The 15,260-nt window shown below is 38.7% G+C and overlaps 1 protein-coding gene across 11 annotated transcripts in view; it reads left to right on the top strand.

Annotated features, from left to right (window-relative positions):
• Positions 1-15,260, top strand: part of ATP9B (ATPase phospholipid transporting 9B (putative)) — a 322,806-nt gene that overhangs the window by 131,889 nt on the left and 175,657 nt on the right. For all 11 annotated transcript variants that reach the window (XM_058438242.1, XM_058438240.1, XM_032152031.2 and 8 more), the window contains one exon: positions 15,145-15,225. In XM_058438242.1, the coding sequence (XP_058294225.1) occupies positions 15,145-15,225 (81 nt within the window). The remainder of the gene's footprint in view (positions 1-15,144; positions 15,226-15,260) is intronic.

Raw genomic sequence — 15,260 nt, 5'->3', positions numbered from 1 at the left:
CTCCTCACATCCCAGACGATGGGCGGCCGGGCAGAGGCGCTCCCCACCTCCCAGACGGGGCGGCGGCTGGGCAGAGGCTGCAATCCCAGCACCCTCAGAGGCCAAAGCAGGCGGCTGGGAGGCGGAGGCTGCAGCGAGCCAAGACCGCACCACCGCACTCCAGCCCGGGCAACACCGAGCACCGAGTGAGCGAGCCTCCGTCCGCAGTCCCAGCACCTCGGGAGGTCGAGGCGGGCAGACCACTCGAGGTCAGGAGCTGGAGACCAGCCTGGCCGACATGGCGAAACCGCGCCTCCAGCCGAAGGAGAAAAACCAGGCAGGGGTGGTGGCGCGCGCAGGCAATCCCAGGCAGCCCGCAGGGCAGGGCAGGAGAATCACGGGAGGCGGACGCAGGGAGTCTGCAGCGAGCCGAGTGTACTCCAGCCTGGGCCACAGAGGGAAGAAAGAAAGAAAGATACAAAGAAAGGAAGGGAGGGAGGGAGGCAGGAAGGAAGGAAGACGAGGTTCTGCAACTTCAAAGGAGACACAAGAAGGGGCTACATCAAGACCAGAAAGAGATGCTCCGACTATTCTCCAACCTGGGCCACAGAGGGAAGAAAAAAAGAAAGAGAAAGAAAGAAAGAGAGAGAGGGAGAGAAGGAGGGAGGGAGGGAAGGAAGGAAGGCCTTTGGTATAGAGTTAATCAGATTTTCTCTTCATTGGAAATTTGTGTTTTTCAGAGAATTGGTTCATTTCATGTAAGTTGACAACATTAATGGCATAAAGTTCGTAATATTCCATTATTTTTTAGCCATTTTAGGATTCCTTCTTTCACTCCCAATATTGGTAGTTTATGTCTCTTTTATCGATCATTTCAAAGAACTTGTTTTTGGTTTCATTGATTATCTTCATTGTTTGTTCATTTTCTGTGTTATTAATTTCTGCTCTCTGTTTCCTTCATTCTACATAGTTTATGTATAATTTTTTTTGTTTCTTCCTCCTTAAGGTGGAAGTTAGACCTTTGATTTTATAACTTATTTTCTATTTATAAACTTTCAGAGCTGTAAACCTGTTTCCAAGCATTGTTTACCTGTGTCACACAAATTTTGATTTAGTTAAAAATAATTAATAATTTAGTTAAAAATCATTTTCATTTAGTTAAAAATATTTTCTAATTCCTTCATGATTCTTCTTTTCATCCTTGATTATTTGGAAATACACTGTTATTTGCTAAACAGTTGGGGATTTTCCCAATGTCTGCTAATTTATTGTTATTTAATTCTCCTATGGTCACAGAAGGTATTCTGTTCTATTTCAGTCCTTTCATATGTATTGAAACTTGTGATATGGCCCAGCATATGAACTCTCTGAGTCAGTATTCCATGTGAGCTTTAAAATAATGTTTGTTCTGCTATTGCCTGGATGTTCTGTAAATGTTCATTAGGTCAAGCTAATGGAAACTGTTGTTTAAAAAAATTTTATAGCTGTTTTCTACCATTCGTTCTCTGAATTACTGAAGAAGACTTTTAAGATCCCATACCTTTTGTAGATTGAATTATTTCTTCTTTTGGCTCTGTTACTTGTTTCCTTAACTATATTGAAGCACTGTTACTGGGTTCATACACTTTCAAAATTATTATATTTTGTTGAATTTGCCCTTTTTCATTATTCCTGGTAATATTCTTTGTTGAGACATCTATTTTGTTCTTTACTATTATAGTAATTTCAGCTTTTTTAAAATTAGTATTTACATGGTATATCTTCCATCGGTTTATGTTTTATATATCTTTTTCTTTGAATTTAAAGTGTTTCTTAATGTAATAAAAGTAGGTACTGCTTTTTTTATTCTGAGAATTGCTGCATTTTTATTGTGTACATTTACGGTAATCGTTAATGTGGTTGAGCCGAAGTCAGTCATTTGACTTTTTAGGTTCCACTTATCCCATTTGTTTATTTTCTTCATCTTTTGGTGTTGTGTTATGTTTCCGTTTGGCTAATTAGCTATGTGCATTAGTTCTGTTTTGTGTCATTATCATGCTTTCAATGGGTGTTTTTAACTTATCACAATATTTCTCCATGTCACTTGTGGTGTAAGAGTTGTGCACAGTAGATGTCCATGGCTTCCTTCCTATCCTTTGTGTTTGTGTCATCTTACTTCTGCATATTATCAGCTGCACAGTACATTACTGTTTTTTTGTTTAAAGTTGTCAAGCTTATTTTAAAGATAGTAAAAAATGAAAACAATCTTTTCCGTTTACCCATGTGTTTACCTGTTCTGAGACTTCTCTTTCCTTTGTGTTGATCCAAGTTTCCATTTACTGCCAGTTTCCTTTAGCTCTAAGAACTTCTTTCAGTGTGTCTTGTAGTGAAGTCTGCCAGAGATTGTCAATTTTTGTTTGTTTGAAAATTGTCTTTATTTTGCCTTTTTCTTTTCTTTTTTTGAGACAGAGTCTCACTCTGTCACAGAGGCTTAAGTGCAGTAGCGCAATCTCGACTCACTGCAGTCTCCACCTCCTAGGTTTAAGCAATTCTCCTGTCTCAGCCTTCCGAGTAGCTGGGATTACAGGCATGTGCCACCACCACACCCGGCTAATTTTTGTATTTTTTTTTTTTAAGTAGAGATGAGGTTTCACCATGTTGGCCAGGCTGGTCTTGAACTCCTGACCTCAGATGATCCGCCCACCTCGGCCTCCCAAAGTGGGGGATTAAGTGTGTGAGCCATGACGCTGGGCCTATTTTGCCTTCACTTTTGAAGGATGTCTTGAAGTTTTCATTTGACAGTCTTTCTTTTTTATCTTTGCCTTTCAGAGCTTTTATTTCATCTTATGGCATCCATAGTCCTGAAAAGACGCTTACGGGCATTCTTACCCTGACTCCACTTTATCCTCTGTGCCTTTTTCTGTGGGCGTTTAGAAAGTCTTTCCTGTTTTGACTGGCTTTCAGGAATTTAAGTGTGATGATCCGTTTTCATTTGTCTTGCTTGGGTTTGTTGGGCTTCTTGTATCTGGAGTTTCATGGTTTTTATCCAGTTTCAAGATTTTCAGCCTTTATTTTTCTTATCTTTCCTTCTGCCCAAACCCCTCAGAGACATGACCAACAGAATTAGTCTAACTACTAATATCAAGTAAATTAGTCTAACTACTCATATCAAAAAAGAGTAAGAACTTCAATGACATGGGAACATCAAGTGGTTGGATTCCCACATGCCATTGATGCTGTCTTACTCTTTTTTTCCTCAGCCTTTTTTTTCCTTCTGTAACTCAATTTTGATAGTATCTGTTGCTCTGTCATTAAATTCACTAACATTTATCTTTTTCATTATCTAGTCTTCTGTTAAGCCCACCTAATGAATTTTGTTATTCCGAGTGTTGTAATCTCTGGATGTTCCATACGTTTCTCTCATTTTTGTTGTTTAAATACCTTTTCTATTCTTTCCTAATATGTATGTGGCTTCATTGGACTCTTTCAACCATTTGTAATGCTTAATTCCATGTATGTTAGCTCCTTTGTCTCTGTCACTTTTGGGTATGTTTCTATTTAAATGTTTTGGCCCTCGTTATAGGCCCATACTTTCCTGCTTCTTTCCATGTCTGGTAATTTTTTATTGTATGCTGAGTGTGTAAGTGTTACATTTAATGTCTGAGATTTTCATTTCTATCTGTAAAGCATCTTGATCTTTATTAAATTAGTTAAACAACTTCTGGGTCAACTTGATGTCTTCAAGGCTTGTTCTTAAGTTTTGTTAGAGGCCTCGAGGCTCCTTTATTGGAATCTAGAGCATGATCCTGCTGGGATCCTGCTGATAGCTACTGAAATCCTTGCTAGCTCACAGGTGCCTCTGAACTCTGAGTCAAAACTCAACTCTCCAACTCTGTAGTCCCTGCGGTTGGTTGGGGCTGGAGCTCTGTGGTTCTCCTTTGGCCAGACATACTCTTACCCTGTATGCTGTGTGTACTCATTTTCAGTAACACTCAGGTGGAACACTTTGCATATTTCTGCAATTCTTTTTCTTCCTTCCCCTTTTCAGTATTTTGCAAATGCTAGCTGTCAGTTTCCCTGAATTCTGGTCTCAGTCTCCTAAATTCAGAAGAGCTGCCTCCCTCTGCCTGACTTCTGTCCTCTAAAGTGGTAAATCTCTTTACCCTGGCTTATGTGGGGCACGTGGCTTTGTTTCTCCTCTCCCTGGGGCACTGTATCTAGTGTCTGAAAATAGATACTTTATAAATATTGTCCATTTTCCAGTTGTTTTCATGGGAAGGCAAGTCTCATATTAGTTACCACAACATGGCTTGTAGAAGTCCTTGATTAATTTTTAATGAAAAGTATTAAGTTCCTTGTGGATGAAACAAACTGCATGACATTTCAAATTACAATTAAACTCGAACAAACAAACAGGTATTTGTTTATTGAGAATTTGCTTGTTGATAGGGATCTACCTGCTGGGAGGCCTGTGACCGCCCTGCAGAGCCTGGATGCCGGCCCTTCTGCCACCTTTAGATGTTCCTGCCCTCTCTTCGGGGGCATTCCTTTAAAAAAGAGGTGGACGTCAATTTTGAGTCCTGATTCTAATAGTAATGTGTGCATTGTAAATAATACACAAATCACAAAACAGAAAAAAACCTGCCAGTCTGCATTGGCTATCATGAGCATTTTGGTATCAATCCTTCCCCTAGCCACATTCTTGCATGGTTGGATCATGCTGTATATCACTGTTTTTTCTAGTTTATTCAACAATATGCTGTGGGTCATCCTTTCATGTTAGGAATTGTGTATCCTTGCAAGTGTTTTATTAGCTGCATAGTTTCTGACAAATTATAGCTTCCGTAGCTGACCTGATATTGGTAAATTTAAAAGTTATCATTTTGAAATTCTAGATTAAAAAAATAAGCATATTTCAAGAATTTTAATTATTTGGCCAAAATGCTCTTCAGAAGACTACACAGCTTATCTACTGTGTATTAATTAATCAATTAATCTTTCACTGTTTTCCGATCTGATAACTGTAACAATGGTATCCCATTTAATTTTACATTTGTTTAGTTTTTTAATGTGTGAGGTTGAAGATAATTCTTACCTAAGAAAGTGTATTTCTCCTATTTTTATTTTCTAAGTCTGTTCATGTTATCTGCTAAAGTTTGTTAATAATTTTTTATTTTCCAATTTTTCTGAGTACTTTCGTTTATAGTTTCTGTTGCCCATATAAAAGTTCAGTGTATTTATATAATGTGACCTACCAATATTTTTTAAATGATTTCTGCTTTTTGGTTTTATGCTTTGACTATTTCTACTCATTATTTTATTTTAAATAATTAGTTTTAAAATAATTCCTGCTTTACATACAAAATCTGATTACCATTTTTGGGGGGAGTTTTTTTTTTTTTTTTTTTTTTTAAAGTTAAAAAAAAAAAAGTCAGTCAGTTGCACCAGTACCATTCACTGAAGAACTTTTTTGTTAGATTTTTATTTTTGCACAAATTTAATATTGTCCCCAAATGGTTATACAATTCTAATTTCTCAACATCAGGAGATGAGCGTATCTGTTTCTCCATAACTTTACCCAGTACACATTGCAAATATATTCTCCAATCTGTTTCTTAACTTCTGGCATTATAATATCTTTGCTATGTAAATATTTCAAATTTTATTTAGGTAAATATTTATATGTTTTCTTTTATTGTTTATATGTTTTTCTTTATGCATTTATAGGCTTTGTCTTGTGCCAGGAGGCTGTTTGCCCACCAGTATTCATTTATCATTTTAACCACTTTTAAATGTTTGTCAGTAGGTGGAATCGAAAAGTGAGATCCAAGTAATTTGAATTTACAGTATTATAATTATTAAAATAGTTCCTACAGTTCCATCTGATGCACAAAGACCTAGGAGAGGGAAGTTGAATTGTTTCACTTGGTATGTGTGGCTAAAGAATTGTTTTAGAGTTAAGGTTAAGTAGGTTTTTTTCTTTTTTTTTAAATTTCATGTTATGAGCTGAGCAGAATCATGCGTCACTCCAGCCTGCATCTTCTGTGTCATCATTTCCCTCCTCAGCCCTTTCTTATCCTCGCTCTGCTTCCCAGGGTTTTCGACTTGCTTTTGTTTTTTTTTTTTAATGTTGTGAAATAAGTCTGTTCTATTATCTTATTACTTGACATCTAGCTTATTATTCTCATACTATTTATTAAGAAGTTTTATCATAGAGACATTCTTGTAGCCTATTGACTTTCTAATGTAATTGGAACTGATTGCTGGGTTAGTGCTACTGTTTCATGGTTACATATTTCCTCCTTGTGTCCTTCTTTTTCTTGTGTACATCCTCAAGTAATCTCTGCAGAACTAAAGGGATAATATGAGTCCTTAAATGACTGGAGGGGATTTTGGTTGGCTGTAACACTTGGACAAAAGCCTCACCCTCTGCATCCTCCTCCTGAAGAACCTTCCAAGAATTCTAGAGTCACTGGCAGTAGGCGCTTGGGAGCAAGTCACACTAAATGATAATTTTCTAACAGATTTAATTTTGCTAAGTGTAGTAGAAAAGAAAGTACAGAATCAAAACACTATATTAGAAAAAATTTGTCTGAAAAAAAAAATCCAGCCAAGCAAGAATATTGGTACATGAGTCCATTAACATACAATTCTGTACAAGTGATCAGCAGGTGATAGAGGTTAGCAGTGCAAGGATAGGCAGGCTGCATGGGGGCATGGGGATACTTTTGTGAGTAATGGAAATGTTCAGTATCTTGAGGTGGTGATGGTCACAGGCATACACATATATCAAACAAAATGGTACACTTTAAACATGTGCAGTTATTGCATGTAAATCACACCTTATGAAGTAGTTACAATTTTTCATACTGTTATCTGTAACTTTGAGTAATGCTCTTTGCCATGATTATAGGAAGTGACATTTTATTTTATTTTATTTTATTTTTTTTTTTGAGACAGAGTCTCGCTCTGTCGCCCGGGCTGGAGTGCAGTGGCGCAACCTCGTCTCACTGCAAGCTCCGCCTCCCGGGTTCACGCCATTCTCCTGTCTCAGCCTCTCCGAGTAGCTGGGACTACAGGCGCCCGCCACCACGCCCGGCTAATTTTTTGTATTTTTTAGTAGAGATGGGGTTTCACCGTGGTCTCGATCTCCTGACCTCGTGATCCACCCGCCTCGGCCTCCCAAAGTGCTGGGATTACAAGCGTGAGCCACCGCGCCCGGCCGGAAGTGACATTTTATTATCTTCAGTATTATAAGGATGCTTTCTTTATTTTTATTAGTAACAGATATATACACATATATAAATTCAAAAATATTTACAGAATTAAAATAAACAATTCATACCATGCAACTTTAAAATTTTTGTGGCCAGTACACTTTGATACAGAGTCTGATTAAGGATTTTAGTGACATAACTATATGGTAAATGAAAACATTTTAATTTTTGCTGTGACCACACCACCAAAAAGCAGTATATCCTAGGAAGAAAGGAAGTTCAACTGAATATCTGATTCATTAATCAATTTTATATTTTAGCTTCACATAACTTGGCATATTAGGTATAGATCTTTTTTCCATAGAGAAGAAAGCTCTGATTTCATTATGGATATGGGCAAGGCAATTGAGTTTTTCATGTAATAGCTTATGCCCATAATCGTCCCTCATTCTGTGACATTCGTGTCTCTCGTGGTGTAGATCTGAGGGTCTTCTGTGTTGTGAGCTGTTTGTTGTATCACAGTTGTGTCACATCAGACTGTGTCCGTGGTGATAGCCAGGCTGAGTAAACTTAGAGACCTAAGAACTTGTCTGAAAGAGCTGAGGACACAGCCAAGAATAACCTTTGTCAATTACGTTATATTCTCAGAGACTTAATATGATCAGAGAATTAAAATTTCAGAGTCGTGTAATAATAACTGTGCTGCAGAGCCTGTAATGGCAGGTGCAGTTTCTTGTGGCTTCATAGCTGTCTAGAGGCACAGTTTTCAGGCATTGTAGACATTTGGGAAATATGTTTCTGGCTTTTGCGATCAAACACATTTATTAACAACCACAAGGCCACAATAATTTTCAATAAATCATGACATGCTGATTTATTTCAAAAGATCCATATAGCAGTAAACAATGCCATTTACATTTAATTCGTTTTATTGAACGAAAGGCAATTTTATTTGTAATGAACCACATGTTATGATTAAGGATGTATTTTAATGACCTTTAAGTAATGCGAACAAATGTTGCCCTTGACCTCACAGCAGCGGCTTTCCTTCATTATTGAAAACTTTAGAATGATTTTTAAATTATCGTGAAAAGCTTTGAATGACATTCTCATTATTGTGCCATTTATTCAGTCATTTGATGTCTACTATACTAGATGAAATGCATTACTCTAAATGCTGATGTGTGTGTAGAAATGAGCTTGCCAGCCTGTTTTTTATTTTCATGTTATCAACAGGTAGTTTGAGGTATGAAAGTTTCATGTTTTGAAAATTACTGTGACAGTGTCATATTTAAATGACGAGTGATTCTCAGACTTGCCTTATCCCTGGAATCATTTGACTGCTTATTAAACATTCTAGTAGAAGTTTCATAATTCTCAAGTTACTGGAGAATATTTCTTTTTGTGTAAACTAGCTTAATTTAAATAAATTTTTTCTATTAATAGTTAATACGTAGTCTAAGCTACTGTAACAGTTGCACGGCGGTAAACTAGTATGTTCAACCTTTAGTCTACCCTTCCTGCAGCCTCTGTTCTTTAGAAATTTGGAAACTAGCCTGCACGTATTTTTCACAGTTTCTTGAAGGGTGTGTGAATTCGCTTTCACATTGAATGTACTTTCACAGAGCTTGTAAGGCAGGAGTGAGGAGGAGGTATCATTTTGCCTGTTTGTTCTCTGCTGACAGGTGTCCTCACGGGTCTGAGCTCCTGCTCGCACTCTCCAGCTTTAGGGCTTGGGTGGGAGTGCACTGTGTGCATGGTGGTCTCCAAACCATGTGTCTCAGATGTGGTGCTCGCCATGGTGCTTTCCTTGGATGGATATTTTGGTAACATGCTGAGAGTAGCTTTGGAGCTTCAGTCCTGAGCGTCATCCTTTCACTGATTTGGGAAGCATCTTGTTCTGTGTATGAAATCACTTTCTGCTACACGGTCTAGGGTGGCTTCTGTTTCCTGTACTGAAACGTGACTGACACACCTTAAATCAGAACAGATTTTCACCCTCACAGTAGTAGCCCAGGTGGGTGGTCAAAGGCTGATAGGGCAACTTTGTCATCTCTGATACGTGGTTTTGCAGGGTGGGTTCCAGTGACTGCCCCACCTCCACACTGCCCCACAGGAGAGGTTCAGAAGGAAAGGCCTGGTGAGTACTTGGACTCAAAGGGGCACATGTCCTTTCACATGCTCTCCAGGCCAGAATCAGTTACGTGGTCCTCACCAGCTGCAAAGAAGGCTGAGAAATGCATTCTTTAAGTGAGAAGCCACCTACCCATCTACAGCTGCGAAGTTCTATTTTTCAAAGGAAATGGGAAGAAAGATGGAAAGTGGTCTCTGCCGAGCCATTTCTTCATTTTGTTTTCCGTTGAGTGTCTGATTCCCCCGTGCTGCTGCTGAATGGAGTGCACAAAACCATTCCAGCAGTTCTCAGAGGACTGTGCTGCCCTGAGAACAGGATGCTCCCTTTAGCATTGCTGTTATAATTACCTGTTTTATTAGCATCAGTTATTTCACATGCATTCTGCAAGGAACTCAGAGCCATTTACAAATTTGTATGTTAATGACTTACATAGATTAAAATAGAAAAATGAATGAAATATCAACAGAAAAATAGTAAATATGTCTTCTAGAAATGAAATACACCATATCAGTTTTAGGTGATCGAATCTTCTCTGTTAAAGACTTTTTTTTTAAGTGATTGAGCATGACATGCAACTCTCCAGTCCCTTTAAGAAGAGATCTGGCAGGCAAGAGTCCTATGTAGAAAACATGAGGACACCCTTTAGCTGTGCTACCCCTTTTCTGAAAGGATTATTGGAATGCATGTGTGGAATCAACAGGAAAGAGAAAGCCGGATTCAAATGTAAAAGCCGAGCCCAGAGGAAGTAGGTGTTCCAGGAACAGAAGAGAATACATTCAGCTGTCTAATGTACTTGAAGAAATCTGAGAGGATGTTACTGGCAATAAAACAAGCTATGAGAAAGGATCATGTGGAAAATCAGAACTCTTAGAAATATATATGGTCGCTGAAAGTTTAAAAAAGTAAATAAGAGTGGAAAATGAAATGTTCTACATCCCTCAGAATACAGGCCAAGGTTGGGAAATACAAATTGATGGTTACCAGTTTTAGCTCGGCCCTCAGTGCTCCCTGTGATCCTTGTTAGAAGTTATAATCAACTGTGGTTCCTCTTACTGATGACAGTGCTTTCAGACTTTTCCACTCTCCTTTAATTTCTGATCCACCTGTCTTTTCCTTCACCAGTAAGACCAGTTTGTCTTAACTTACATGGAAAAAGCATTCTATCAAATGGAAATTCCTTCAATATCCCATTAATAAATAAAGAACATTACCTCTATTCCCCCATTTTGCTATAATTACAATGAAGAATCCTTCTAAAAATAATTTTTTTATAGTTTTCAACTGATCTTATCTAATTGTGCTTTTTAGAGACCTTGGCAGATGAGTGGTTTCTTCTCTGTTTTTCTAATCTTTCTCTGTTGGTTTCTTGCTGTTATCTCTTAAGGCCTTCAAGTGTACCTTGGCTTCTCAAGTCTTCCTTTAGATCTTTCTTCAATTTTACTGTAATTGAAATATTTTTAGAATACTATTTTATCTCTTGGCTTTTTAGCTTTTTTTTTTTTTTTAGTTTGCAATGTGCTGTTAACTAAAATATGCCTTTAACTAGAGTTTTTTAACTAGTTACAGTATGCCTTTAACTAGAGTTTGCAATATGCCTTTAACTAAAAGTGTATTGTGAAAAGTGAAAATGGTACCACTTCACATAAAATACAAGAATTTTGTCCTTGAGGCCAGGCACAGTGGATCACGCCTGTAATCCCAGCACTTCGGGAGGCTGAGGCAGGTGGATCACAAGGTCAGGAGTTCGAGACCAGCCTGACCAACATGGTGAAACCCGGTCTGTAATAAAAATATAAAAATTATCCGGGCGTGGTGGCGTGCACCTGTAATCCCAGCTATTCAGGAGACTGAGGCCAGAGAATCGCTTGAACCTGGGAAGTGGAGGTTGCAGTGAGCTGAGATCTTGCTGCTGCACTCCAGCCTGGGCGACAGAGCGAGACTCCATCAAAAAAAAAAAAAGAGAGAATTTTGTCCTTGAATAGACCTATTTCCCTCACCCACCCTTTGTATTATACAGTCCCCTTGAACAACACAGGGGTCAAGGGTATCAGTCCCCCACGCAGTCAAACATTTATATGTAAACTTTTAACTCCCCCCAAATTTAACTGTTAATAGCCTACTGTTCACTGGAAACCTTGCTGATAACCTAAACAGTTGATTAACACATAGTTTGGATGTCATATGTATTATATACTGTGTCCTTACAATAAGGTAGGCTAGAGAAAATAAATTATTAAGAAAATCATACAGAAAATACTTATATAGTACAGTACTGTATTTTTTGATAGCACAAGTTGACATCACCTGTTTACAAGGTGAACTGTCTGTCTGAAATGGTGGGCAGCCACAGCTGCAGACTTTAATCCACCACACATACTGAGCAACTCATTTTTTCTTGTAGTGTGATGACTTTTGTCTACTTTTTGAGAACATTTCCAGCATCACTAGAGGCACTTATTGGTCCCGTGGTATTATTCAAGGTGCACGCCATGGTATTACGCTAAACACGATGGAAAATAGGTGAGCACCATGAGCGAGCACTCGGTAGTGTGATGCACAGGGTCCTGGAGCGGAGACGGCTCACCCAGAGGCACAGGGTCCTGGAGCGGAGACGGCTTACCCAGAGGCACAGGGTCCTGGAGCAGAGACAGCTCACACCGCACCGCATTTCCAGCAGACCCTCGCACGCACTCCTGCAGGAGCAGCAGGAGAGGCTGCGACACGATTCTGGGAGCACAGTGTGTACTGCACTTAGTTCTGTGCAGTTAGGGTTTGATGCTGCATCTTCAGGATCATTTGCAAGTCACTCGGCTGCAGATGGTGTCATGACCTGTGTGTTTAGGTTTTATTTTACTTTTAACTTTTTGTAATAGATTTGTGTATATTTTATAGTAGTAAGTGATACAATACGTGTACATACATTTTATGTTCTCATGTTATACCTAACTTTCAACATGTAAAAAAAAATTCTAGGCTTTGTGGTGTATCTTCAAGGTTTTTTAAATTATCAACAAATCTCCAAACGTTTTCTAATAGATTTATTGAAAAAAATTCATGTATAAGTGGACCTGCACAGTTCCAACCCATGTTGTTCAGGAGCTCACTGTACTTTTTAATATGTAGCATATCTACATATATTATAAACTGTTCCAGCCCATTTTATTTATACACACACACACACACACACACACACACACACACACACACATATTTTTGGCACAGAGTTTTGCCCTGTCACCCAGGCTGGAGTGTAGTGGTGCGATCTCGGCTCACTGCAACCTCTGCCTCCCGGGTTCAACCAGTTTTCTCCTGCTTTAGCCTCATGAGTAGCTGGGACTACAGACGTGCAGCAGCTTGTGTAGTTAATTTTTGTATTTTTAGTAGAGACGGAGTTTCTCCATGAGGGCCAGGCTGGTCTCAAACTCCTGGCCTCATGTGATCCACCTGCCACGGCCTCCCAAAGTGCTGGGATTACAGGCATGAGCCACTGTGCCTGGCCCATTTTATTTATATTTTAAAGGAATTAAGATTAAAAATAGGATTTGGGTTTTTTTTTAATATTTACTTAGATATTTACTACTTTTGTTCCTTACCGTTTCTTCTTGAAGATAGGAGTTTCTGCCTGCTATTGTTTCCCTTCAAGCCTAAAGGACTTCTGCTGATATTCCTCTACTGGATGTCTGCTGGAATGGAGTTCTCATTTTATTTATCTGGCAGTGTCTTTATTTCACCTGTATTCTTAAAGAATATTTTTGCTGTATATTGAATTCTGGCTTGACAAGTCTGCCCTCCACCCCTCACTTTAAATATTTTGTTCCATTGTCTTCTGACTCCATTATTTATAATGAGAAATCGGTGGTATTTTGATAGTTCTTCTCTTGTGTATAATGTGTTATTTTTCTGTAGGTATTTTTGAGATTTTTTTTATTTTGGTTTTTAGCAATTTGATTTTGATATTTTTAAATTTTATTTATCTGTTTAGGGGTTTTCTGGGCTTCCTGAGTCTGTACATTTCTGGCTGACAATAAACTTGGCGTATTTTTAGTCATTATTTCTTCAAGTAGTTTTTGTTTTTTCATCCTCTCTCTGTCCACTCATTCTGAACCCCAGTTACATGCATGTTAGACTCCGCGATATTCCCCTCATGGTTCTATGACTGTATTCATGTTCAAAATAATTTTTTCCTATGTCTTTTTGAATCATTATCTCTTGACCCACGTTCAGATTCACCATCGTCTGTAATCTGTTAATCCCATCTAAAGAATTTATTGCAGACATTGCATTTTTTCCATTTTGGAATTTCCATGTGCTTCTCTGTTCTTAAATACACTTTCTCTTTGTTGTGATTTCCTACGTGCTTACTCGTTAGGAGCATGTTTTTCTTGAAGATGTGCTAAAGCTGCTTTGAAATTCTCATTTCTTAATGCTGAAGTTTGATCATCTCAGGGCTAGTCTTCACTGATCATGTTCTTTCTTGGGTGTGGACCTTGCGTTTTTGTTTCTTCATTATGTTTAGAAATTTGGATCATCTCTTCAGTTTTTTAAATGATTCATTGTAGAGAGGCAGGATTCAGGATTCTGTTACAATCTCCTGAAGGGTACTGGTTTTTTGTTTGGTTCTGTTTTAACTGGTAGCTAACTTGACTGAAGTCAAACTCTAGACTCTACCTTTCTGGCATTAGGGAGCTGCTGTGGTGGTCTCGGTTCCATTCTTTTAGTGGATATAGGTTAGGGCATGATCGGTTAGGTGTCAGAATGAGATCATACAGATTCGGCCCTTTCTGAGGCACTCTCCTTTCTGAGCTTCCATTTCTTTCTCACTTTGCAGCTGCTGTGGTCACCGTAATCTCTCACCTCTGCTTCTTCATGTCTGGGAGTTTGTGAGGTTTCTGTTTGAGTTTTAGCAGCCATGACAGAACTTTATACACTCAGATGTACAGAATGGAAATCAAAATTATAGAAATGGCAAACTCTGTGTGTTAAAGGGTCATGGAGGGGGCGGGTCACAAGACCACCCGAAATTAGATGGTTTATTAGGAGGACACCCAGGACTCAGCATATGATCCTCCTCCTGGCTGTGATTTATGACAGCAAAAGCATAGAGCAGAGTCAGCAGCAAGAAGAGGCACTGGAGTGGCGTCCAGTGAAGACCAGGCTCAGCCTCGCCTCTGAAGACTTTCTGATTTAACCTTTATGTGTAGCCAATGAATGAAGCAACCTAAACCCTATATCTTTTCTGCTCCAAAGTTAATGGTATGAAAGTAGCTATGATGTGTGTTTCGTGAAAGCTTTCCCATGTGATTTTATAAGTATGCATCATGAGCATGTGGTTCAGACACACGGGACAAGCATGTCTTCATGGCTGTAAGGAAGGCCACCCTTAGTTTATAGTGATCAGTGCCTGCTTGAATGAAAACATGTAAACAGAGCTAGGAATTTATTAAACTGTTTTATAAAACTTATGAGGAATTGTGATGGTTCCTTAATTCCCCCTGCATACTTTCATACCCAGGTGACTTCAAGATATTCCTAAACAGGCTCCACCTCTACCATTGGAGCCCCTCCCGGACAGGCCCCGGGGCTGCCTGTTGTGAGTGTCTCCTGCATGATTTTGACTCACACCTGCTGTTCAGGAGCACACCCTGTCAAGCTTAAAAATGGTTTCTTTCTTTATCTGACATTCTAATTTATAGTGTTGGCACACAAAAATCTAAGAAAATCAATGATCGCTTTTGGTAAATAATATATGAAAAATATTAATTAGCAAATGAGAAATTTCCAAGTGATTTTACTGAACTATAACATTCTAATCAATTCAAATGTTCTGTATTCCAGGACCTTTTTTCTATCAGTGCTTATGTTCATGCTCAGAAACCACAAATCGACATTCACAGTTTTGAAGGCACATTTACCAGGGTAAGTTAAACCTTTTGTTCAATACAAATAGAGTT

This window comes from Hylobates moloch, unplaced genomic scaffold, assembly GCF_009828535.3.
Source record: "Hylobates moloch isolate HMO894 unplaced genomic scaffold, HMol_V3 SCAFFOLD_5, whole genome shotgun sequence".
NCBI classification, from domain to species: domain Eukaryota; kingdom Metazoa; phylum Chordata; class Mammalia; order Primates; family Hylobatidae; genus Hylobates; species Hylobates moloch.
Note: the sequence above shows the minus strand (reverse complement) of the source record. Positions and strands in the feature narration are given on the sequence as shown.